The 24,832-nt window shown below is 48.7% G+C and overlaps 1 protein-coding gene and 1 pseudogene across 1 annotated transcript in view; both read left to right on the forward strand.

Annotated features, from left to right (window-relative positions):
* Positions 1-23,710, forward strand: part of LOC147959028 (uncharacterized) — a 56,316-nt gene extending 32,606 nt beyond the window's left edge. Inside the window, exons 3-7 of the mRNA XM_087532421.1 lie at positions 16,565-16,892; positions 16,988-17,152; positions 17,275-17,314; positions 18,145-18,233; positions 23,282-23,710. Of these exons, the coding sequence (XP_087388547.1) occupies positions 16,565-16,892; positions 16,988-17,152; positions 17,275-17,314; positions 18,145-18,233; positions 23,282-23,542 (883 nt within the window). The 3' untranslated portion in view covers positions 23,543-23,710. The remainder of the gene's footprint in view (positions 1-16,564; positions 16,893-16,987; positions 17,153-17,274; positions 17,315-18,144; positions 18,234-23,281) is intronic.
* Positions 21,112-23,275, forward strand: LOC147959029 (uncharacterized; annotated as a pseudogene).
* Positions 23,711-24,832: the final 1,122 nt, after the last annotated feature.

The raw sequence follows: 24,832 nt of genomic DNA on the forward strand, positions 1-24,832 counted from the left end.
ACCGCGGGTTAAGCGCGAAGCGCCCTGCAAATTCGGTAAGTTCTGTACATCCGGTGGGATATTTATTTCCCATTGCTTAACCATGTGCGGGGTCTGAGCTCCCATATCTTTGACAGGACTAGGTGGAGACATCAGAGTAGATTAACTATTTGGCCCCTCTGCCCGAAGACACTGCGGACGCTCTCCTGACGGAGATGCTGACTCCGGCTCCTTATAAGGTGCCGGAGAAGACCAAGAAGAAGGCCAAGGGAACCCGAAAGATTTCCCGGCACCAGGTGGTATCAGACTCATCGTCCGATAACTCCGCGACGCACTCCTGACATGGAAACAAGGAGGAGGAAGATGAAGATGCTCCCCCTCCAGCCGGGGGAGACAAGAAAAGGAAGGTTGCCCCAACCGAGGAGGCCGAAGGGTCCAAGAAAGGAAGGACTCTCCTTCCGGACTGCTCCACCACCGCCGCCGAAGGCGAAGATGAGTGGCTGCTCAGGGCCAAGCCCCTGGTGAAGTCGTAAGTATTTGGATACGAGAGTAACTCATAGCATAGCTTTGTCGCACTGCTTCTCCTAACGCCGAATATGATTATGCAGACCGCCCCAAGCCCGTATCGACGTATCGTCGTCGGACGGCTCCTTGGATTCGTCGGATATGGATAGCGATCCACTTCCGACTGCCTCCTCCCCTTGCCCCACGGACAACCGAGGTATTGTCTCAAGGGGCACCGAGCCGGGGGGAGACAGTCCCGGAGGCGCCTCAAGGCGACCTTCCGGACTCCAGGAGCAAAGGGAGCAAGGCTCCCGGGGGCTCCAAGTTCGGCTCTCAGCCGAACACCGTGCCGGAACCTCCAGTGGTTCCGGACTCAGGAAGGTGTCCCCCTTCCAAAAGGGGCAAGAAGCCCGTGCCGGTGACCTCTGTCCATCCAAAGGCACCGGACAACCTGCTGGGAGCGCTTCACAGTGCTTCCATCGACGAAGAGCACCGCACTATTATGAGTGCGGTGATCAAGAAGGTTCAGTCCGCCAAGAGCGGACTGACCGAAGCCTGTGCCAGCCTTCTAACATGCTTTGAGGTAAGTATTTAAAATATAGGAAAAATATTACCGCATAGACAGTTGCCCCTCATGCTCTGTTTGGTGTTCCCAAAGAAAGGCCAAATAGAGGATCAATAATATCTGCAGGAGTCTAATATGAGTATGTCTGTATGCGTACGCAGGCTTCACTGCTGACCTCTGTCGCACTAACTGCGGAGGTCGCCACACTGAAGCAGCACCTCGAGGGGTCCGAGAAAGACCTCGGCCATGCCAAGAGGTAGCTCGAGGAGAACAAATGTAAGCAATACCTATATATATATACAAAAAAGATGCGATTGCGACATGACAGGATCATCGTGAATTTGCCAGGAGCCACGACCGAAGTGGCGACCCTGAAGCAAGCACTGTCCGAGGTCGAAAACAAAACGGCCCAGGAGCGCACCCAGCGGGAAAAGCAAGAGTCATGGGTGGGCGAGGTGCAGCAAGAGCTCCAGGCTCTCATGACGAAGCACGAGGCTTTGGAGCTTGACTCGAAAACGCGAGAGTCTGAGCTTGTCGCGGCCCTCGAGAGCGCAAAGAATGCCAAGGCTGAAGCCCAAAAGGCCCTCCAGGAGATTGAGCCGATGAGGAAGATAGTGGCGGGTAAGGCATTCAGTATGCAAAGCAAGCATGTGAATGTAAATTACTTGTTACTTACCCGAGTCCGGAGCTCTCCAGGAGCATCCGCAGATTTTCCCCACAGCGTGTCGGATGCCGCGAGATATTACTAGGCCGAGGAGGGAAGCTCAACGGAGAAGTTGTTCTGGTCTCAGTATACTGGGACCGAACATCCGATGCCCATGAGCGACCAGCTGAAGCAACTGGTCGAGCTGCACAAGGTGGCCGAACAGGCCATGAAGGGCTTTATTGTCTGGATGTGGCCTGGCGAATCCCTTCCCAACAGCTATTTCGGCCTGGTGAGGCGGCTTGTGGATGCCTGCCCACGGCTGGAAGTCATCAAGCAGTCCGTCTGTATCAAAGGTGCCCGCCGGGCTTTTGCTCGTGCAAAGGTGCACTGGGCCAAGATGGACGCTGAGAAGCTAGTGAAGGAGGGGCCGCCGCAGGGCAAGGAGCATCGCCACCCCGAGATGTATTATGAGGGTGTCCTGAAGGGTGCCCATCTTGTAGCGGATGAGTGTGCGAAAGATGTAATATTTGAATGAACTTGCTCGTTTGATCCTCTATTATGAAAACTTGTTCATATGCGCTATGCAATGCTTGTTTGAATTTAAAATATTACCTTCTGTTCGGCTGTTTATCAAATCTGAGAGATGGCTAGTCGTCGGCTTCTGCCCCCATGCCACGAGTGCTGGGGTGTTCGGGATAAAGCTGAGCAATCTTTTTCCCATTTTTGGGTCCTTCGAGGGAGGTGCTCAGCACAGCGAACAAGGCAATCAGACTATAATGCTTTATCACTCTCACTTAGCCATCGAATTATATAATTTTAAATTTTGGCGAAGCCCCTAGTATTCGGAAGGCCGAATTCGGGGCGCTATACACGCCTTTAAGCTGGACAAAGCCGACTCCTCGCTCTAAGAGGCATAAGTCTTTAAGGACTGGAAACCTCTCGAACAGCGACCAGTCTCTCGCCTTATCATGACAGTCAGTTTTAACTTTCTCTACTAAGGTGCTGAGCCCAGCTGAACCGGGGCACAATGGCAGTAGTTCTCCCAGTGCTACCTTAGCCGATATAGCGGAACGTAAGGTACCAAAACATGGGAGCCGGGCAAACCCAACTATTGACCCAAGACATGATTCGGAGCTGATGCATATAATGCTATAAGTTCGGGGTGCCGCACTGTCGAAAGTGTTCGGACTTCTCACGCCGTATAATGGGGTATGCTTAAGCCCCTGGCGTATTGGCCATACCAGAGTGTACGGGTGCTGAATGTCATGAATGAACATATATATTTATAAAAAGAGGAATAGAGAATGCAATAATAGTCTAGTGCTATGCATTGTTTATTCAAAAAGGTGCGTAAAGCAGAATGATACAAGTAGTGCTATAAGCAAAAAGTAGGACTATTTGACATGTCCCCTGCAAGGGCAAGCTGAGGAATGGTATTTAAAGCAGGTATTTCACTCGTTGTCAGAGACCACGTGGGAGTTCCGTGGTGCGACGTAGCTTTCTGCCTCCTTGGTTGTTGTATCGTGTGTCCGGCAACTATACTGCCAGACGGGGTTTCCAGAGATTAAAGTCCTGAAAGAGAGAAAAATAACAAGGCGAGAAGACCCTAGTGCGGTTGAGCCGCGTTTTGGGGTGTGCCGTAGTCGTGCCCCCCTCCCCACCTGTGCCCGTGGTATTTTCATGCGTAATTATGTACGCGTGGCACGGATTTCACCGTTTGGCTGGTACTGGGTGGGGGCTGCATTGCTATGCAAGCTCGAAACGTGCCAGGCGGTCTTGTTGCCGATTACCCCGGGCGTGCTTGAAGGTGTCCGGGTCTTGGATCGCTGAACTGGTGGATTGCCTTAAGAGGCTGCTTTGCGCTTCTGCTACGAAGGCCGCAGTGTGCTCCTCCGTATGGAGGGAGCGCTCTGTGTTTCCATTAACTGTGATGACCCCCCGAGGTCCTGGCATCTTAAGCTTGAGGTATGCATAATGTGGTACCGCATTGAATCTCACAAATGCGGTTCGTCCGAGCAGTGCATGATAGCCACTGCGGAACGGGACTATATTGAAGATTAACTCCTCGCTTCGGAAGTTATCCGGGGATCCGAAGACCACTTCCAGTGTGACTGAGCCTGTGCATTGGGTCTCTACACCTAGTATGACGCCTTTGAAGGTCTTTTTTGTGGGTTTGATCCTTGAGGGGTCTATACCCATTTTGTGCACTATGTCCTAATAAAGCAGGTTCAGGCTGCTACCGCCATCCATAAGGACTCGAGTGAGGTGAAATCCGTCAATGATTGGGTCTAGGACCAGTGCGGCGAATCCGCCATGACGGATACTAGTGGGGTGGTCCCTACGATCGAAGGTGATCGGACAAGAGGACCATGGGTTGAACTATGGGGCGACTGGCTCCAACGCATATATGTCTCTTAGCGCACGCTGCCGCTCCCTCTAGGGGCTGTGGGTTGCGTATATCATGTTCACCGTTCGCACTTGTGGGGGGAACCTCTTCTGTCCTCCGGTGTTCGGCTGCCGGGGCTCCTCCTCGTCATCGCTATGTGACCCCTTATCTTTGATTTCGACATTTAACTTGCCGGCCTGCTTGAACACCCAACAAACCCTGTTGGTGTGGTTGGCTGGCTTGTCGGGGGTGCCATCTATTTGACACGAGCGGTTGAGTATACGGTCCAAACTGGACCGGCCTGGAGTGCTTCTTTTGAATGGCTTTTTCCGCTGACCGGGTTTAGAGCCTTTGAATCCGGCATTGACTGTCGTATCCTCGGTATTGTCGCTGTTAATGCGACGCTTATGTTTGTTGCAACGTGACCTGCCATTGCCGTCCTTGGTATCCGAAGTACCATGGTTTTTTGATATGTTATTGCTGCGAGCCAGCCAGCTGTCCTCTCCCGCACAAAAGCGGGTCATGAGTGTCGTGAGGGCTGCCATAGATTTCGGCTTTTCCTGGCCAAGGTGCCGGGCGAGCCACTCATCGCGGATGTTATGCTTAAAAGCTGCTAGGGCCTCTGCATCCGGACAGTTGACGATTTGATTTTTCTTTGTTAGGAACTGTGTCCAGAATTTCCTAGCAGATTCCTCTGGCTGCTGAATTATGTGGCTCAAGTCATCGGCGTCTGGTGGTCGCACATAAGTGCCCTGGAAGTTGTCGAGGAATGCGGCTTCCAGATCTTCCCAACAGCCAATGGACTCTGCTGGCAAGCTGTTGAGCCAATGTCGAGGTGGCCCTTTGAGCTTGAGTGGGAGGTATTTGATGGCGTGTAGATCGTCACCGCGGGCCATGTGAATGTGCAGGAGGAAGTCCTCGATCCATACCGCACGATCTGTTGTGCCGTCGTATGATTCGATATTTACGGTTTGAAACCCTTTGGGATTTGGTGATCCATTACTTCGTCTGTGAAGCATAGGGGCTGTGCGGCACCTCTGTACTGGGCTATATCGCGACGCAGCTCGAATGAGTCTTGTCCGTTGTGTTCGGCCCCGGCCGGATTTACTTTTACTGTATCCGGCGTGACAGTTATCGTCTCGCATAGTGGCGCGCCCTCCTGATCCGTAGATCGATCTTGCATGTTTTTCTTTGTCCTCGAATACGTCTCGCAGGTCTAGCGTGTTTCCCCATGCCTTGTCATTTTTTTTGAGTGGCGTCGGGGTGTGGGCTGAGTTTTTGGCTGGAATGCCTCTCTGTCGGGGCCACGAGGTGGCCGGTCAGCCGCATCATATGGTGGAGATGTAGGTTTGAGTGCTTCCTCCTCCAGTAGGGGTAGCAACCTACGCTTTGGGTAACTCTTGGAGGGGCGTTCGAGTTTATATTCCTCGGCCGCAAGGACTTCGGTCCATCTGTCGGCTAGCAAGTCTTGATCAGCTTGAAGCTGCTGTTGCTTTTTCTTAAGGCTATTTGCCGTGGCTATAAGCTGGCGCTTGAAGCGCTCTTGTTCGACGGGATGCTCAGGCACCATGAATTCATCATCGTCGAGGCTTGCCTCGTCTTCGGAGGGAGGCATGTAATTATCATCCTCCGCCTCTCCATCTGCCCCTATCCTGGGAGGGCTGGCTTCTCCATCCTCCTGCTCTAAATCTTGCTGGAGGGGATTTTTGTCGTCTTCGGCACTGTCCGGAGTGCTATTATCTCCTGTGCCGGTGTCACCGCTTTTGCTTTGGCGAGACTTGGAGCGGCGCCGCTGATGTCGGCGCTTGGGTTTCTTCTTGGAGGGGTCATCGTCCGCTGTCTGGTCGCCATTGCCTTCTTTGGGTGTGTCCACCATGTATATATCATATGATGAGGTGGCTGTCCAGTGCCCTGTGGGCAGTGGTTCCTCTTCGTCTCCCGCATCATTGTCCATACCGTCGATATCTTCGGAGTCGAAGTCAAGCATGTCGGTTAAGTCGTCGACAGTGGCTACTAAGTGGGTGGTGGGTGGGCGGCGAATTTCTTCGTCATCCGCACCCCAATCCTACCGGACATAGTTCGTCCAGGACTCTCCTGACAAGGAGAGAGACCTTAATGAGTCCAGTATGTCGTCGAAGGGCGAGTGCTGAAAGATATCCATGGAGGCAAACTCCATGATCAGCGCCCAATCGGATTCGATAGGCACGGGCGTAGTCGGTTCGGAGTCCGTGGCCGGGGAGGAATCCGGTAGTTCGGTGTCACGGCTCCCGTGAAGGGTAAGGTCGATACTCGGCTCGATCGCCGATGACAGTGCGGCCTCTGTGGCGGGGTCTATCCACTCGTCCATGGATGGCGCAACTGGCTCCGAATTGAGGCTCAGAGCGGTTGCCGGCACAATCTCCTGGGCACTCTCTGATGGCAGAGCTAAATCATACTCATCGTGACCGTGTGGCGCACAAGGCAGGGGCTCGAATCCATCGAAGATCAAGTCTCCGCAGATATCGGCCGTGTAGTTTAAGCTTCCAAACCTGACCTGGTGTCCAGGGGCGTAACTCTCGATCTGCTCCAGATGGCCAAGCGAGTTGGCCCGCAGTGCGAACCCACCAAACACAAAGATCTGTCTGGGGAGAAAAGTCTCACCCTGAACTACATCGCTATCGATGATCGAAGGAGCCATCAGCCCTAACGGTGACGACACAGAGGAACTCTCAATGAAAGCACCAATGTCGGTGTCAAAACCGGCAGATCTCGGGTAGGGGGTCCCGAACTATTCGTCTGAGGCGGATGGTAACAGGAGGCAGGGGACACAATTTTTTACCCATGTTCGGGCCCTCTTGATGGAGGTAAAACCCTACGTCATGCTTGATTTATTCTTGATATTATGAGTAGTCCAAGAGTTGATCTACCACGAGATCGGAGAGGCTAAACCCTAGAAGCTAGCCTATGGTATGATTGTATGTTGTCCTACGGACTAAAACCCTCCGGTTTATATAGACATCGGAGGGGGCTAGGGTTACACAAGGTCGGTTACAAAGGAGGAGATATACATATCCGTATTGCCTAGCTTGCCTTCCACGCCAAGTAGAGTCCCATCCGGACATGGGACAAAGTCTTCAATCTTGTATCTTCATAGTCCAACAGTCCGGCCAAAGGATATAGTCCGGCTGTTTGGAGACCCCCTAATCCAGGACTCCCTCAGTCGCCACCCGATCTCTTTGTCCTCCTCCAGCATCCGACAGAAGAAGAATCGAGCAAGACACCGGCTGTATTCGCTGGCATCGCCTTGGCAGTGGCCTTCATGGGATACAATCGGTGGCGGCCTCCCGTGTTCTACTTTTCCTCGATGATGGCGGCGGGCGGGGATGTGCTGCCCGTCACCACGTCCACATCCGTGTAGCCGCATCACCTTGTCGACATCCGCGGCAGATTAGTATTTGAACATAGATTTCAATGATATAATTTTAGGTGACATGCATCAGCATTTATCATACTATATATAATGTTAGTTCAATTTTTGGTCGTACTAATCTATAGTAAGGTGCCCGTGCGTTGTGCGGAATAGTTATATTAAGACATGCCTTGCACGTGTATACATACTAGTAAATGTTGGTTTTTGAATGTGGCGAGGAGGAAGGTATAGCTGGGAGTGCAGCGGGTGGTGCCCTGGGTCGGCGTGCCACTTCAAATGGCGGATGCAGTGAGAGGTCGCGTCCGCCCTGACCCCCTTGATAGTGCACGTCACCTTGTGTCCAGGTTTGAGATGCCACATGTACCAGATGAATGACTCCAAGCTCGACCACCGTGATGAAAGAGGTGCGAGCCGAGGAACGCTGTTGGAGACACCCTCATTGTCATCATATGAGTCAAGATCTCACCCACATCATCATTAGGCATGCAGCCGCCTTCATAGACAACGTGCGCAGAAGGAGTAGAGGCGACTGGGGACACACCACGTCATGGGCACTCCGTACGAGCTCGTGTGCATGCAGCGCGCGTGCTTTTCCATCGGTGCTACCTCTAAGGCCGAGGCTGTGGTCGTCTTCATCTCTGGCTAGTCGTTGAGCAACGACGGCAAAGAGGTGCTGCAAGAGATGCGTAGGCGCTGTTCTGTGCGAGCTTCACCGTGGAACGATGAACTGGACGTCACCGCATATGGCGCACGCCTCCATGCAGCCGAGTGTGTGCGCATGCATGTGTTATTCGCATGCATTCTGCAGCCGAGTGTGTGTGCATGCATGGATTGTGTACGTGCATTGTGTGCTCCATGATGTGCACGTTTGCGCATGAGTTGGATCAGCATGAGTTAGTGCGTTGGCGTGTGTACATCTGTGGCTGCATCCGTCCTGTACATGCGTGGCTTCTTGCGTGGTTATCAATATAAACTAATAAAATATCTTCAACTTAGCATCCTGATGTATCGTCTTTAGTGGTTAGCGAAGAGTTCATGTTCTTTTATTTGTTTATAGGCGGGCAGGCGGCAAAAAACTGGGGAAAACATGCAAGGTTCCTTGAAGACGTTCCACTGCGAGGTTCCTTGCTCCTTCTCGATCATCGGGAAACTATGTTCTTCCACTTTTTTTAGGTGAGCTTTGTTCATCCTTTTGCCAACACGCAAGACATCTAGCATCAAGGTGCACGTGTCATGCAAGAAAATGGAGATAATCAGATAAGCAGTTCATAAGTGAGTCGTGCACTTCGATGGCACCTACTCCTATACGCAATATTTTTTTCTCCTCGATGGCACGTGAGTAGTGCACGTACTCAACGACAGAGCACGGGACGGTAGCCATGGCATGGTCAGCCCTTTTTTGCAGAGAGTACGTGCTAAATAACTTTGATGTGTCCCGTCAACTTGCAGAACGACGAGAAGCTTGCTTACTACACCTTCTCCCTCGCCAACGCATGCGCGGTGGCTCTCAGCATGAGGAGAAACTTTTCCTTACAAGCGGTGGACGTGCAGCAGTTCATTTGGTGTCAGATTGCCAGAAGTACTACTGTAGTACAACCATTATTGTTCGACTTCCGAAAGAGGCGAAGAGCCAAGTGCAAGGCTAGCCATAGTTGGAGTAACATAAGTAGGAGTACCTCCTTTTTTATTCTAGAAACAACCACATGCGAATATTGGACGGTAGTAGCACAACAACTAAATCAAAAATCGAAACCTTCCCGCCCGGCGCCAGCTAAGCCTGCCGCTCCACATTTATGGCAAGTCAGGGCGATGCGACCTCTCACCGCTTCCACCGTTGAAGCGGCGTGCCAACCGAGGGCACCGCCCGCTGCACGCCCGGCATTTCAGACTACACATACTTTGTGAGACAAAAGGTGGGGCCATTATTAATGACATAGTATTATACTAAAGGGACTAACTAGTGTAAGCAGGCTCCGTATTAGGTTGGTTCTAGATGATGTGTCAACTTCATATGCTCTAAGTGTGGTGTGAGTCGGAAAATTTACTAAGTCATTAATTAATAATTAACGGACGCCTTAATTACTCAGCCGTTTCTGATTCTTTTGGATAGTGGGGCTATTATTGACTTGGACGTGGGGTTTGGGCCAAAGGCCTACTATTATACTACTTGGTCTTACTCGCACGACCGACCTCACAGGCTCTTCCCTAGCTGCCGCTGTATCATATGGTTTCGCACCATTCCAGATCTTAGCGCCGCCACGCAATTCTTCTCCATCCCTCCTTCCGGCGTGCACCGCGAGAAGGTACAACAGTCCTCCAAACCCCGCCTTTCGTGATCCTGCACGGGAGAGGGGTGATCGGGTTTTTGGGGAGCACACTCCTGTGACTGCTGCCAGCGACGACTTCCTCAACGATAGCCTTCTTCCCCGACCTCGGTAGCCTCTTCATCAACGACATGAGTGACAACATCAACCACAGCGGTTCTGCTCCCGCTGTACAGTATTTGATTCTGTCCTCCTGGTTTAGTCCACATCATTACTTTGATCTTTGCAATTTTCGTCATGATCTATTTACTATTGATTCGGATTACATCTCATAGTAAATTTCTCATATATTCAACAATCTAATCCAAAAACCTAATTATAGGCAATTTACTCCGAGTGGTTTTGATGCGCTTTTGAAGCCGCCTACTTTTAAGGGGGTGCAATATAAAAGGTGGCGCACAAGAGTAGTATATTGGTTTCAGATGATGTACTGCTATGACGCCACTAAGGGTAAGCCCGAGGGTGATCTTAATCCTACACAGCAGGAAGCTTTTGAGAACATGGATACCCTCTTCAAAGCTGCCCTATTGAGTGTTCTTGACGATTCCATTGTGGATTCATATATGTCGTTTGACAGTGGCAAAGTCATGTGGGCTGCACGAGAGGCCACGTTGGGGGCCTCTGGCGCTGGCAACGAGTTGTACGTCATGGAGCAATTCTGTGACTACAAGATGACTGATGAGCGCTCTGTTGTTCATCAGACTCATGAGATATAGTCACTCGCTAAGGAACTTGAGTACTTCAAGTGTGTGTTGCCAGACAAATTTGTTGCTGGGACCATCATTGCCAAGCTTCCTGCTTCGTGGAACGATTTTGCTACTTCTCTGAAAAACAGGAGACATGAGTTTTCCATTTTGGATCTCATTATCACTCTTCATTTTGAAGAGAAGGCGAGAGCAAAAGACACACGTGATTGGGTCGCTGAGGGAGCTTCTAGTGCCCACATGGTACACGAGAAGAACTTCCAGCCCAACCAGCCCCAAAACAACAAGAACAAATCTCAGGGGAAAGGCAAGTTTGATGCAAAGAATAAGCCGTCACATTCTACCAACTTCAAGAAGAATTCTCATAACGGGAAGGGATAAAAACCTCAATTTTGGTAGCACCGCACAAAACTTATATGGCTGCATCTACCTCCTGTCAGCTAACCTCATGGTGCTCCAGGTATTCCTACATTCGTAACTAGGTACAATCACCACCGCAAGATGAAATAAGCTTATCCGTACATTGACTTGCTGATCGCAGTGCGGAACGATCCTGTCATGTGTGGAGTAGCAAACAAGCAGTGCAGCCGATGGTGGAAATCAACGAAGGACTTATGAAATTATATATAATCTTCCTGAAGCAGGTCAGTATCCCCTTCGTCGTGATGATCATGTTTTGTCATGCCGAGCTATTGACTGTTTAAGTATAGCTATTGTTTTCCTATCTTTTCATATTCAGGACAATGAAGATGATTTCATGGGAACTACACAATATGGACTCATGTTGAGTCATCTCTATTGCCTCATGTGTTTGCTGCAAATGTGTCAGCATCAATTGCAAGATGAGGCAGCTAGCTGGCTGTGGAGTTGCCAACATGCTCAAAGTGCTCGCAACATTGAGAAGAAACAAGCATGCCCAGGAAATTAAGGAAATTAATGTGTGCGCAGGGAGGCCCTTTGCCCAGAGAAGCATCGACCGGTTTTCTTTATTTCCACACCTTCTCACAACTTTGTATTGGTTATAGTATGGTGAATCATTGAGATGCATAAACATGCTGAACTTTTGTTCTTCTGAATGTTAGTATGCATACCGTATCTTCTGAAGCTTAGTTTAATGTAAATGTCACTACTAGGAAAACGGCTATAGCTAATATTGGCATTAATGGCACACCATCTATGTGGTGCGGGACTGCTATATAGCAGTGGCACACCAGATACAGGTACACCATTAATGTCCACATTACTAATGGCGCACCTGGTGTGTGGTGTGCCATTACAAATTTTGAAAAAAAAGATAAAAAAATTTGTTAGCAGTGGCACACCAGTGGATAGTGCGCCATTACTAGTTTTAACTAGTAATGTGGCACTACCAACTGGTGCGCCACTACTAACATGTTTATTTATTTATTTTTTCAAAACTAGTAATGGTGCACCACACACCAGGTGCGCCATTAGTAACCCTGGTTACGAATGGCGCATTCTTTGGTGGTGCGCCATTGGTAACCTGGGAGCAGCTAGATATTTTGGATAGCCACCTACCACACTCACTTTCCCACTTCATTCTGTCCACCTCTACCAAGCTTGGTCTCGGCTGCCTCCTCCTCCTCACCTCATTTGCACAATAGATTCACCCAAATTAAGTGGTTACATTTCCTTTTTTGATAGGTAAGTAAGGGGAAAGCTTTATTTATGTTCTAGATCTACTTTTTTCTCACTCCAACAACGTACACACTTTTTATGGCCTAGATCTACATATGTTTGTGGTGTTGCATATGTTTGTGGTGTTGCGTATGTTTGTTTTTGCAGGTACCAGTATTTGAAATGCGATATATAGTTGCAAATATTTTGCCGGAATGTTGATTCATTTCCGTTTCGGCGAGAATTTGGCACTATGCATTCTTTTTGGTCTTATTTTTAAGGAAAAGTCATGCAAATTTTTTTGGTTCTAAAATATTGTTTTGGTCTACCCCACAGGCGACCATGGTCTGCACGATGACCGAAGGCATCGTGAATAGGTTTTTGAGCTCCCGCGAAGGCCCAGATGCTTCAAAAGAACGTGATGGAGATAAGATGTCCGTGTCGAAGATGCAAGCTGAAGAGCCTTATGGACCCGGATTTCGTACAGGTGCGGGACCACCTGCTGTTGCGTGGTTTCATGGATGGCTATCAGTGGCAAGGTGATGAAGATGACTATGAAGTCATCCATGGGGGTCGGGCAACAAATGAGGAAGGGCAGCAAGACAACTGCGGCGAGGGCGGGCGAGAAGACGAAGAATCTCTAGGACATGATCACGAAGTAGATGCAGTACATAGTCATCATGTAGAAGATGCCAGACATGATGATGAGGAAGATCAAGACGAAGGGCATGATCATGAAGGTGAAGATGTCGGAGCAGACGACGATGGACCATCGATGGGCTGGGTGCAGGACCCTCATACTCAAGAGCTGCTTCTCAAGCAGACGGATAACGCAAGAGCTGCTGCCCGAGAGAAAGCCAAGCTGGCTCAACTATAGATAGACGCTGTTACTCCATAGTATGAAGGATGCAGTCCCGACGATACCCGCCTGAAAGTAACGCTCATGTCTTTGGAGGTGAAGGTAAAACACAAAATGACCAACGCATGCTTCGATGAGAACATGTCATTCTGGCATGAACGTCTTCCCAAGGTGAACAAGTGCCCGACTAGTTTCGAGGAGGCGAAGAAAATCGTGTGTCCTCTGGATTTATCGCACGTGAAATACCATGTGTGCATGAACAATTGCATCATTTATCGGGACGAGCACGCGGAGTCTACCATATGTCCAGTGTGCGGTGTCACTCGATACAAGAAGAGGAAGAAAGCTCCTCGAAAAGTGGAGTGGTACTTTCCGATCACTCCTCATCTGCAGCGATATTTCGCGGACCCTAAGCTAGCAAAGCTCCTGCATTGGCACACGGATAGGGAGGAGAAGAAGCGAGAAGATGACGGAAATGATCCGGAGATAAATAAAAAAGACAAGATGTTGAGTCACCCTAAGGATGCGAGCCAGTGGCAAGCGTTGAACTTCAAACACCCAAAATTTGGGGACGATCCAAGGAACATCGTGTTGGGCGCGAGCACAAATGGAGTCAATCCGTTTGGCAGCCAGAGAAGCACACATAGCACCTGGCATGTGTTTGTGTGGATGTACAACATTCCCCCTGGTTGTGCATGAAGAGGAAGTACATTCACATGAGTATGCTAATTGAAGGGCCGAAACAACCAGGGAATGACATCAATCTGCATCTGGGGCTGCTGAAAGAGGAGCTAGACAGGCTGTGGAAAATGCCAGCCTATACGTGGGATGCCACAGAGAAAGAATATTTCCCTATGAGAGCCGCACTACTCACGACGGTGCACGACTATCTCGGTTACGGATATTTCATGAGGCAGGTGGTCCACGGATTTTCTACATGCATCAGGTGCATGGATGACACAACATATCGCCAGCTAGATAGAGATCCTGGGTTTTCGAGATCCGTGTTCATGGGACATCGAAGGTGGCTTCGCGATGAAGACTCATGGAGAAAACGCAAGGATCTGTTCGATGGTGAAACCGAACCCCAAAGACGCCCGCGTACGTGGAGCGGCGAGGAAATAGACGACTTGTTGAAAAATTGGAAAGATTGCCCACCGCCGGGAAAGAAGCGAAAGGCGCCAAACCGGGGAAAGAAGCAAAAGGCGCCAAAGCCGCTGCTAAAGGTATGGAAAATGAGGTATGTTTTCTGGGACATGTCGTACTGGAAGATCCTCCATGTGCCTCACAGCCTTGATGTCATGCATATCACAAAGAACGTGTGCGAGAGTCTGCTTGGTACCCTGCTCAACATGCCAGAGAGGACCAAAGATGGGCCGAAAGCAAGGGCAGACTTGAAATCAATGGGCATCAGGGAGGAGCTTCACGCTAATGATGATGAGGCGAAGGACACGGAAAGTCATCGCAAAGGCAAAAAGGCCAAGAAGATCGGAAATGACTGCCCTCCCGCGTGCTTCACTCTAAGTCAGGAGGAGATCGAGCAGTTTTTCACCTGCCTCGTAGGAGTAAAACTTCCTTATAGTTACGCGGGGAAGATAAGCCGATACCTAGCCTCAGCGAAGCAGAAGTTCACCAGCATGAAGTCTCACGACTGTCATGTGCTGATGACGCAGATACTTCCAGTTGCAATCCGTGTGATCATGGACGCGCACGTCTGTGAAATGCTATTTGGCCTATGCAACTTTTTCGATGTCATCTCTCGAAAGTCGGTTGGCGTGAGGCAACTCAAAAGGATGCAGGAAGAGATCGTGGTGATACTATGAGAGCTTGAGATGTACTTCCCGCTTGCATTCTTTGAAGTTATGGTGCATCTGCTGGTCCATATCATGGAGGATATCATCCAACTCGGGCCGACGTTCCTGCACAACATGATGTCGTTCGAAAGGATGAATGGTGTCATCAAAGGATACGTTCGCAACATGTCACGTCCGGAGGGAAGCATAGCCAAGGGCATTCTGACTGAAGGGTGCATCTCCTACTTCATGAATTATCTAGGCATCGAGAACCGCGTTGGTCTGCCCGTCAACAGGCACCTCGGTAGGCTCGCTGGATGGGGTCACCGCGAGGGTCGCCGCGAAATGCATGTTCACTTCGAGGGTCGACTCGTCAACTTTGAAAGAGCAAACCTAGTCGTGCTACAACACATAGACGTGGTCGATCCTTGGGTGGTAGAGCACAAAACCCTTATTGAGAAGACGTACAATGACCGAGGCCAACAGAGGACGGACGGAGATATAATCAAAGAGCACAACTCATGTTTCATGCGTTGGTTCAAGGAGAAGCTTCTATCGTACCCTTTACATGAGGATTCTTCCGCGGAAGAAAAACTCATATTCGCCTTGTCATAGGGCGCCGAGCACAACCTAATGACCTATGAGGCGTACGATATCAACGACTACATATTCCACACCGAGGACAAGGACATGAAGAGCGATGGTTATCAGAACTCCAGGGTAACGATGGAATCCTACACCGGTAACGACAAGGACAGATACTACAGAAGGATCAAGGAGACCTGGGAGCTGAGCTACGCTTTAGAGAAGGTCCCGATGTTCCGTGTCAGATGGGCCAAGAGCGTCCTAAAAGAAGACCGCTAGTTCACCACCATGGTTATACCCGAAGCCAAATCAAAGATCGCGGGCACAAACGTCACCGCGAAAAATGAGCCATGGGTACTCGCTTCCCAAGTGGACCAATGCTTCTTCATTACCGACCCCGTCAAAGCCCAGTCATGTTGTCATGAGGAGAGGTAAAAGGAAGATCATCGGAATGGATAGAGTCGCCAATGAGCAAGACTTCGACAAGTACGGCGACCCGAAGATGGAACATCACGACGACAATGAAGTACCATACACCACAAGAAGAAGCAGGACCACCCTACCTAAAGGACGTTCGTTCAAGAGAAGAACTCCATTTGCGAAAAAGAAGGGAAAGAAGATTGTGAAAAGATAGCTAAGATCGATTGTATTTAAATTGTAGCCTTCATTTCTCGATTGTATTTCGACATATTGATATGGGCACTTTTTGAATTCATGAATATTTTTTCAAATTTGATGATATTTTTTCATATTCATAAATGTTTTCTAAAAAAATATTAGATGCAATGAAAAATCCAAAAAAATTATTTCAAATAACAAATTTGATGATATTTTTTCATATTCATAAATGTTTTCATATTCATATTTTTTCTTAAAAATTTTCAAATTTGATGATATTTTTTAACATTCATAAATGTTTTCAAATTTGATCGTCATTTTCTAAAAAAATATTAGATGCAACTAAAAATCCAAAAAAAGTTCGTAATGGCGCACCAGGGGAAGGTGCGCCATTGCTATCAAGGTACTTATGGCACACCCCTAGGAGGTGCGCCATTGCTAACCCATTTTCTAAAAAAATATTACATGCAACTAAAAATCCAAAAAAATAGTAATGGCGCACCAGGAGAAGGTGCGCCATTGCTATCACGGTGTTTATGGCGCACCCCTAAAAGCTGCACCATTGCTAACCCTCCCCCACCTAACCAACCGCAGTCGCAACCAACCAGACGAACAACTGCTTCTTTTTTCCTCCCCTCGATCGATTCCCCAAACCACCAGACATCGTCGGCCTCCTCTCCTCCTCTCTTCTCCTCTCCCACTGCGCCGCCGCCCCTACCTGCGCCGCCGCCCAGACCGTGTCGGCGCTCTCCAGCCCCAGCAGGCCTCCGCTGCACCCGTCGCTGCGGCCACCCACATCCTCCTCCTCCTCCTCTGCTCTGGTTCACCGTCTCCGGCGACCGTGATCTGCTCTGCTCCGGTGGTCTCCGCCCCGCCACCACGGTAAGCCCCCCTTCCTCCTCACCTTGACCGTTCCGTGCTTCTTACTTCCCCTCCCCACCTAAACCAACCGCACCACGCTCTGAACCCTCCCGCAGGCGCCCGCTTTCATCTCCGGCGCAGTGCCCGCCGCTGGCCGCGTGTTCCTCTACTTGCCGTTGTATGCGGTCGCCGGCACCTGGAAGAACCAGAGCACAGGGCCTGCAGCTCTCGGCCAAGGCCCGGACCGGATCTGTACCTTAGCTCCTCTGCTCCTGCTATCTGTATTTCCATTACTACAACCAATTGCTAGTGACTATAGTATAAATGAGTCCAAAATTAGTCCATTTCTGTTACTGATTACACACTTTGCTAGCTGCTAACTCACATTGCCATCACCATGTAGGTTTCTGCTCCTTCGTCCGCGACCACAGGAGGCAAGCAAGGTAGCCAACGGCTGGATGTTCTTCCTCTTAAAAGCTTCAACTTCAAAGTATAGTTTTACAAGCTTCTGCAACTTTTTATTAAAAGCTCCAGCTATACATTTTATCACTTGTTCTTTTTCTCTCATAATATGGAACCTATTTGTGTAATCTGACCTATTTCTCCTTGATTTTGATGTTGTCGCTGCTAGAACTGCCATGAATGCTCAGTATATATAAATTTAGATGTTTATATGTTCGTTGGGTGCTCACGTTTGAGGGGTTCATAGTGCATGCTGCAGTAGTCTAGGCAGAGCATGCTACCACTATAGGTGTAATTTGTGTTTTTGTTCCTGATTTGAGGTTGTGGCTTTGGCATTGTTCTGCTTCTTACATCCATCACTATCGTATATGTCAAACTTGACACTAAGCAAATAACTATTCTGCTGGATACTCATGTTTACTCAGTTTAGGATACTCTCTACTTATTCTGTCTTGAGGAATCAGGAATCCTAAAAGTGCTTGAAAGCTCCAATTTTGAGTCCAGCTGGCTTCAAAAGCCTAAAATTAATTATACAACTTAGAGCACTTCTCACTCATCTTTGTGCACCCATGCTTATTCAGTTGGTCTTTTGTCTATCAGAAACATTTACATATTTATCAAATATAGCCTATGCATGTCTTGTTTTCTGGTTATGGATATTGTATAGTACTGCATATCTTGTTTTTTGTAATATAATGCTTACCAATGGTTTCAATATTTTGCTGTTACCATTGTTCTTTGAGGATAATTCTTTTTCATTTCCTACTATCCTTATTCTAATTTTCTTAAATTGCTATGTTGTGTGTAATAGAATTAGATCTTGGATCTGCTAGTGGACTTTGGGAGTTTGTTAGCCAGCTTGGTGACTCCAGATTTTTTCACTATTTCAGCAAGCCTTTGGTAAGCATTTAACTTCCAGTTTGAAATGTTTATCTTATGTGTACATCTATTTGCTCCCAATTGTTACACATGTATTGCTGCTGGTGAATAACTCATCTCAAGTATTTATGTGTTGAGATTAAATAATCAAATAGCTCATACATGTATTGCTGCTGCTGAATAACTGATCTGAATATATTTTTGAATGATGCTTGAGATAGGATGGAAACTGGAGTTAATTCCAAAGATAGAGCCTCAAAATTCAGATGTTATTTTGTTGTTTGTCAGCTGCTTGGTGTGATCATTTAAATGTTACATCTGCTACTTCCTTGGCAACGGTCTGTGGTGCTCTTCATGTTACCCCTTTCTCCTGAAATGTTGATTAATTTCTGTTTCGGTTGAGAATGGGGCACTCCTAGGTCAAGAAAATTAGCAAAGGTCATGCCCAATTTTCTTGACCTAGAAGGTGCCCAATTCTCAACCGAAACAGAAATTAATCAACATTTATAGACAATGTTATTTCCACTAATATAGGATAGAAGAATAGATACTACCCTAATCTCATCCAATAAATACGGCAGCAGGGTGTTGAGAAGAAGTATGGATGCACACTTGTCGATATATGTATTGCCAGGTTGGCCTAGTATACATGGAAGTGCAAATATAATTCTCCTGAACACTAGAGTAGCTGTGTTGCTAAGTGTAGCACTATACCTGTGTAAGGGCCTGAATTTCCTGTCTCAACCAAGTTTCGAGCCACACTTGAAACTTCCATTGCTTCCAGTATTGAAGCAAGCTGGATGCATCGTCTGAAATCTCTGCAAGAAACATGAGTTTCAGATAAAACAAGGTTCATATAAAACTGTGAATAGTGAAGTAAATAAAACTCCAAATCAACACAATGCCTCTTGTGTTATACATATAGAAGTGTGATATCAACTCATGTTTATATTCTTAAGAATAGTCCTGAACTGAGTGTGTGATTTCAACACAATGCCTCTTTCTGTGCCTTTTTACAACATGAGTAATGCATAGTTATTACTAATGGTATAATCTATACCTATATGGAGTGTGTACTATTAGTGTAAATTCTTCCTTGGTTAATGATAACATGACAGGAAATAGCAGTGAATTACTTTCTATACGATTTTGTTGTTGTTGTGAATTTTCAAAAAGGTTACTTAACTCACCTGTTACAGGAAAAAAATAGTCAGCGCTAACATGCTGATTTGTAATAACTCTAGTAGATACTACCCTGATGTCATCCAATAACTCTAGTAGCCTTTTTTCCTATTTAGAGCGAACATGGCCCACAACGATGAAGCCGACGGTTCGGGCAAGGCATTCTAGGAGCTGTTCCAGGAGATGGAGGAAGAACCTCACCGCTATGAGGACGTCGCGGAAGACACCTATCCCGACTACACTACCCCTAGTGGCGTCGGGGATGACACCACTGATGGTGCCGCCGAGGATGCCACCACTGATGATGGCAGCGCATGCATAGATGGCGGCCAACCGAAGAGGCAACGGAAGGACCGGTGCCCGAACGTGTATCCAGTGGGCATCCAATGGCGCCCAAAGAATTAGTCAGTGGGTACGCAGGACAGCTCGGGTGCATTCTCCGAAGCACTTTCTCGATCAACACCCAGAACCTAAGGCATCGTGACCGAGGGAATTTGCTCAACCTCGTCTTCACGAAGCTGCACGAACGATACAAGTTCCCCGGTGACTTCGCAAACACACGCCTCTTAGGGAATAAACTGAACAGTGCCGCCCTCACGAAGATGAGCACGGCCCTGGCTAGTTGGAGAGCCGCGGTGAAGAGAAGGATTCTAAGAGGTCATAGTTATGAGAATATCAAGGAGACAAATCCTTTGATGAGCGAAGCTGGCTACTTGGAGTTCAAGATCAAGTGCGAGAGCAACGCAACTGCGGAATCAAGTCAGTGGGGGAAAGATATGCGGGACTTGAACTTAGGGGTCCACAAACTCGGTGCCAGCGGTTATAGAGTGGCAGAACCTATATGGGACAAGGAGGACGCAGAGCATGCCGAGCAAGGCCTACCACCCCTCTTCAATAAAGACCATGACAAGCAGACCAGGAACTATGTCTGGGCCCGGTACAAGCTGGACCCGGTAACAAATGAGCTTACCACGGATCCGAAGACCAAGGCGCTTGAGCTTGTTTTGGTAAGGAATACAACCCCGCGTAATTAGCTCCATATGGTTTCCTTCTAATTAATGAAGCCAAATTTCTAAATGGTTCACGTTCCTTCCGCAGGACACTGAAAGCAGTAGGGCGGGGACGTCTCAGAGCTCCCCTTGGGACACCACTTTAATTAGGGCATTGAACATAATGAAACATAAGGATAAGTTCAGTAAGCCGTCGTCAGCTAGTCGTGTGGCCGGCAAAGGCTTGTCCACGAAATGGTCGGAATACTATACTGCTAGGCAAAAGGAGAGAAAGACCAGCTCGGAAAGCCAGGAGCGCGAGGTTCAAGAACTCAAGGCACAAGTGGCGTGGATTCCGGAGATAGACGAAGAGCAAGTGTGAGACCAAGTGGGAGCGACGATCACCACCATTATGCCTACCTTGCTTGAGGGGCTGCGGGGGTGGATTGTGGGCGGCCAACAGGGGCCGCCCCCGATTCCCAGCTTCACGGGCAACAACTCACACAACGCGTCGACGGCGCCATTGGTGTCTTCGGCGGAGGCGACATTGGTTTGTCCGGCGTCGGCGCCGGCATTGGAGCTTAATGCACCCAGGTGTGGGAAGAATATGCCGGCTGGCACCTCGGCAGCAAGCGGCCCCTCCGTCACTTGCATGCCCGCCATTGGCGGTGCCTCAACATTAGCCCAGCTCGACGCCATCACGGTAACTAAGCCTCTTGGCCGATGACTTCATCTCCTTGCCTTTAACTGGGCATCCCTCACGCCCTACATGTTTTCGCAGGGCGCCGCCGATGTTCCATGCACTCTCCTGCACTTCGTCGACAGTGAGTTGATCGATGTCACCAAGGCCAGAATCATTCAGCCAAGAAACCGCTTGTTCCACGGTAATTTGATGCCACCCACCGTGTATAGGATTCAACTGGTTCGGGTGCTGCGGGGCTGCGACGACTTGTTACCTCTGTATCGACCACCTGGAGCCAACGAAGATGATGTGATGACCCTCAGCACCTGCATAATCTGGTCCATGCTTTGGCCGAAGAGCTAGATTCGTTTGGGGGCGGGGGACACCACCCCACAGACAACATCGCCAGTCGTGCCGGCGCCAAGCCATGGCAAGACCGCCGCAACGCTACCGCCGTTAGCTGATCCGGACATGCATATGGCACAGGATCCGGACGACGACGACGGTACATTTACCAACGTTGATAAGTACTTCAACGAACATGGGTACGGTGACGAATTCTTGGGGCCTCCTTCTCAAGAACCCAACCCTGCAAAAGACGATCGTGATCTAGCTGGTACCACGGAGAAACCCAATTGCAACAGGTGTCGGATGGTATTCGTTTCTCAGGAGACGCCTCCAGCTGCCGCCTTCACTGAGCCTTAGATAGCCGAGGTGGAAAATATTATCAGCCCCAACACACTCAAGAAGGTGGTCTCTGAGCAGAACTCGATCCCATTACAGCAGAAGAAGAAGGGACGGAAAAGAAAGAATAACAAGGGTGCGAGCCAGCCGGTACCGAGTATGATCCGTGCTCAGGACAGGCCACCTTCACCTAAGGATATCTAGAGGAGGGTGCATGTGGCGGGTAGGCCGATGCTACCGACTAATCTGCTCAATGTTGCAACCGGTGCTATGCGGAGTCTCCATGACAGTGTTCTTTCTTTGGAGAAGCGACGTCTCTCCGAGAATGATGTGGCATACCCAGTTTTCATGGCCAAGGTGTAAGAGGGCAAGGGCTTTGTCGATAGCACCATCGGGGGTATGATCATCATGCGGTTTGATGACATCTTCGCTATGTTTAACCTTCATCCGCTGCACTACACCTTCATTCGGCTATTTTCGCTCAGTATGGAGATGCGGATCGTTAGAGACAAGACCCCGGACATCATGATAGTCGACCCCTTCTACATGCGTGCCAAGATCTTGGGCAACGCTGGGGACCGGCAAGTTGCGAGTTCATACATCGAAGGCGTCATTCTGGCGAACCCAGATAAGGATAACTTCCTCGTGCCTTACTTTCCCGAGTAAGTCATCCCCTCACCGCCCCGTAACATATGATTTCTTAGATTTCGATCATTCCTTTTTTCGTAACATTGCACACTCATCCTCTTAAGAACGAAATATTCCATGGCCACATATTTCGACTTGGACCGTCAGTCGAAGAAAGACTACACAAATATCAAGAAAGTTCTTGATGATACTCTCCCCAGCTACGCCAAATCAGGAGGCACCTTCAGGGGACCAATTTGTAGGTACGGCAAGCACGTGTTCACCCACGTAACGGCGTTCCCCTGTGTCAAGCAGCCGCCTGGCGGTCTGAAGGATGCCTACTACACCCTCCATTACATGCGGGCGATCATACGGGACCATAATCACCTTCTGCTACCAAATAATCTCAAAGATTGGGCCGCAAGCTTGTCGGCAATCCAGGACGCGAACATCAGACAAGAATTCTTTCGCATCCAGTCGGAGTTTGCGGAAATCATCCATCAAGATGTCCTTCGTACTTCGGGGCAGTTCTACCTCAAATATGAACCGTCCAATAGTGAAATAGAAACAACGCTACAAATGCAGGCTGACAACGATTGCTGTTTCATGACCATCACGAAAGACGGCGGCTTCATCCATGCTCCGGTCCCTGAGTCGAGTTGAAAGTAATGATGATATGTAGTTCTGAAATATCGTTTAGCTCATGTTGTAAGTAAACTTTAATGAACTTGTATGTCTCTTTGGTTTGGACAGTCGTTCAACTTATATGTAATAGATGCTATTTATTAGTAGGACCATGAATCGTGCTATTAATGTGTTGCTTTTCTCTTCTGATCCTTTTGTTGCATACTTATATATTGCTTATGTATTGTCTGTGAATTGCTACTAATGTTTTGTTTGTCTAGTGCATAGAGATGCCGTCGTATGTCGTGTACAAGGGTAAGGTTCTCGGAATATACGATGACTGGGAGGAGTGTCGTAGACAGGTTCACCATTTCAGTGGTAATAGTTACAAAGGGTACACCACTAGGGCAGAGGCGGAAGCTAGATACGCGCACTATCTAGTGGGAGAGAGGAGGGAGCGGAGGAGGAACCGGATGAAGACCAGTTTCATCGCGATGATGCTCATCGTTACCGCAACTCTCTTCTATGTGATGGTAGTTTAGATATCGACTTTTAATGTGAAGACAAACTCACTACTCGCGGTATCGAGACTTGTAATGTTCTAACTTTGTTCGGTATTTTGAATTCCGAGACTAATATGATGAATTGTATTCGGAGACTAATCTTCTATTGTATTCGATAAATCTGCTGTTTATATGTTGTGCTGTTTATATTCTGTGTTGTAATGTATTTTGTAACCTGTGCAAATATCAGAAAAGCAAAAAAAAATCCTAATATTCATAGTAGTGGCGCACCTTGTTGAGCATTAGTGGCGCACCAGGGCTAAATACCAGTGGCGCATTATGGGGCTTAGTAATGGCGCACTTGGGGGCATACGTGAAGGTAAATATGCCCCCTAGGAGGCATAGTAATGGTGCACTGTTGGACATAGTAATGGCGCACTTCCAGGTGTGCCACTATTATCTGGTATACTAATGGTGCACCAGAGGTGCGCCATTAGTATTTGTTACTAGTGGCTTGGTAATAGTGGTGCACCTATAGTGCGCCATTAATGGCCAAAATAGGTGCGCCACTAACATGCCTTTTTCTAGTAGTGTGTTGACTCACCTGTAAACCTTCACAATCTAGTAAGTATATTGTAGGCCTGCTATTTGACACCTCACTTTCCTGCGCTACGCGACCAGTGTGAGTGTTTGCATCCAGTACCGCATCCTCTAATTTGGTCCATGCCAAGTTGAAAAAGGTTACCGATGAGTAGCCATAAGCTGGAGGCATCTCTTTTTTTCTTTCAAATGGGAAATAAGCTGGAGAGTGTCTCGGGCTGCCTCTAGCACAAGGCCCTCCAGTACGAAACACGGGCAGCCAACTGGGCTGATACGAAAGCCTATCCATCTTAAAGCCCATTTGTTTTTGTTTTTTGCGAGAAGCATCCCATATTTCTTGAAGAGGGGGCGATCCCAGGAAAACCCTCCTTCCTCCTCGCTTCCACTTATACTACAACTCGCTGGACTCTCCCGCTTCCGTCGCCCCCAATTCCCCCCGCTCCCCATCTTGCTCACTCATCCAGAAAACCCCCGCTGCTCTTCTTCCTCACTAGTACAGAAAACGCCCGCTCCTCTTCTTCCACTCCTACAAAAAATCCTAGCCCTCCTTCTTCCCCACTCGCACTGCCACTAGGCTCATCTCTGGTTACTCTGCTCAAACCCGTGAGCTCGGCGTGACGCCCACAAGGAAAATGGAGTCGGCTAGCCCCAGCGCCAAGAAGATGAGTCTCCCGCCAGCGGTGACGCCGGTTGTAGATCCCGCACCCAGCAGCGCGGGGAGAAGCGGCG

This window comes from Triticum urartu, chromosome 7A (assembly GCF_056163025.1).
Source record: "Triticum urartu cultivar PI428250 chromosome 7A, HENAU_Tu73, whole genome shotgun sequence".
Taxonomy (NCBI): domain Eukaryota; kingdom Viridiplantae; phylum Streptophyta; class Magnoliopsida; order Poales; family Poaceae; genus Triticum; species Triticum urartu.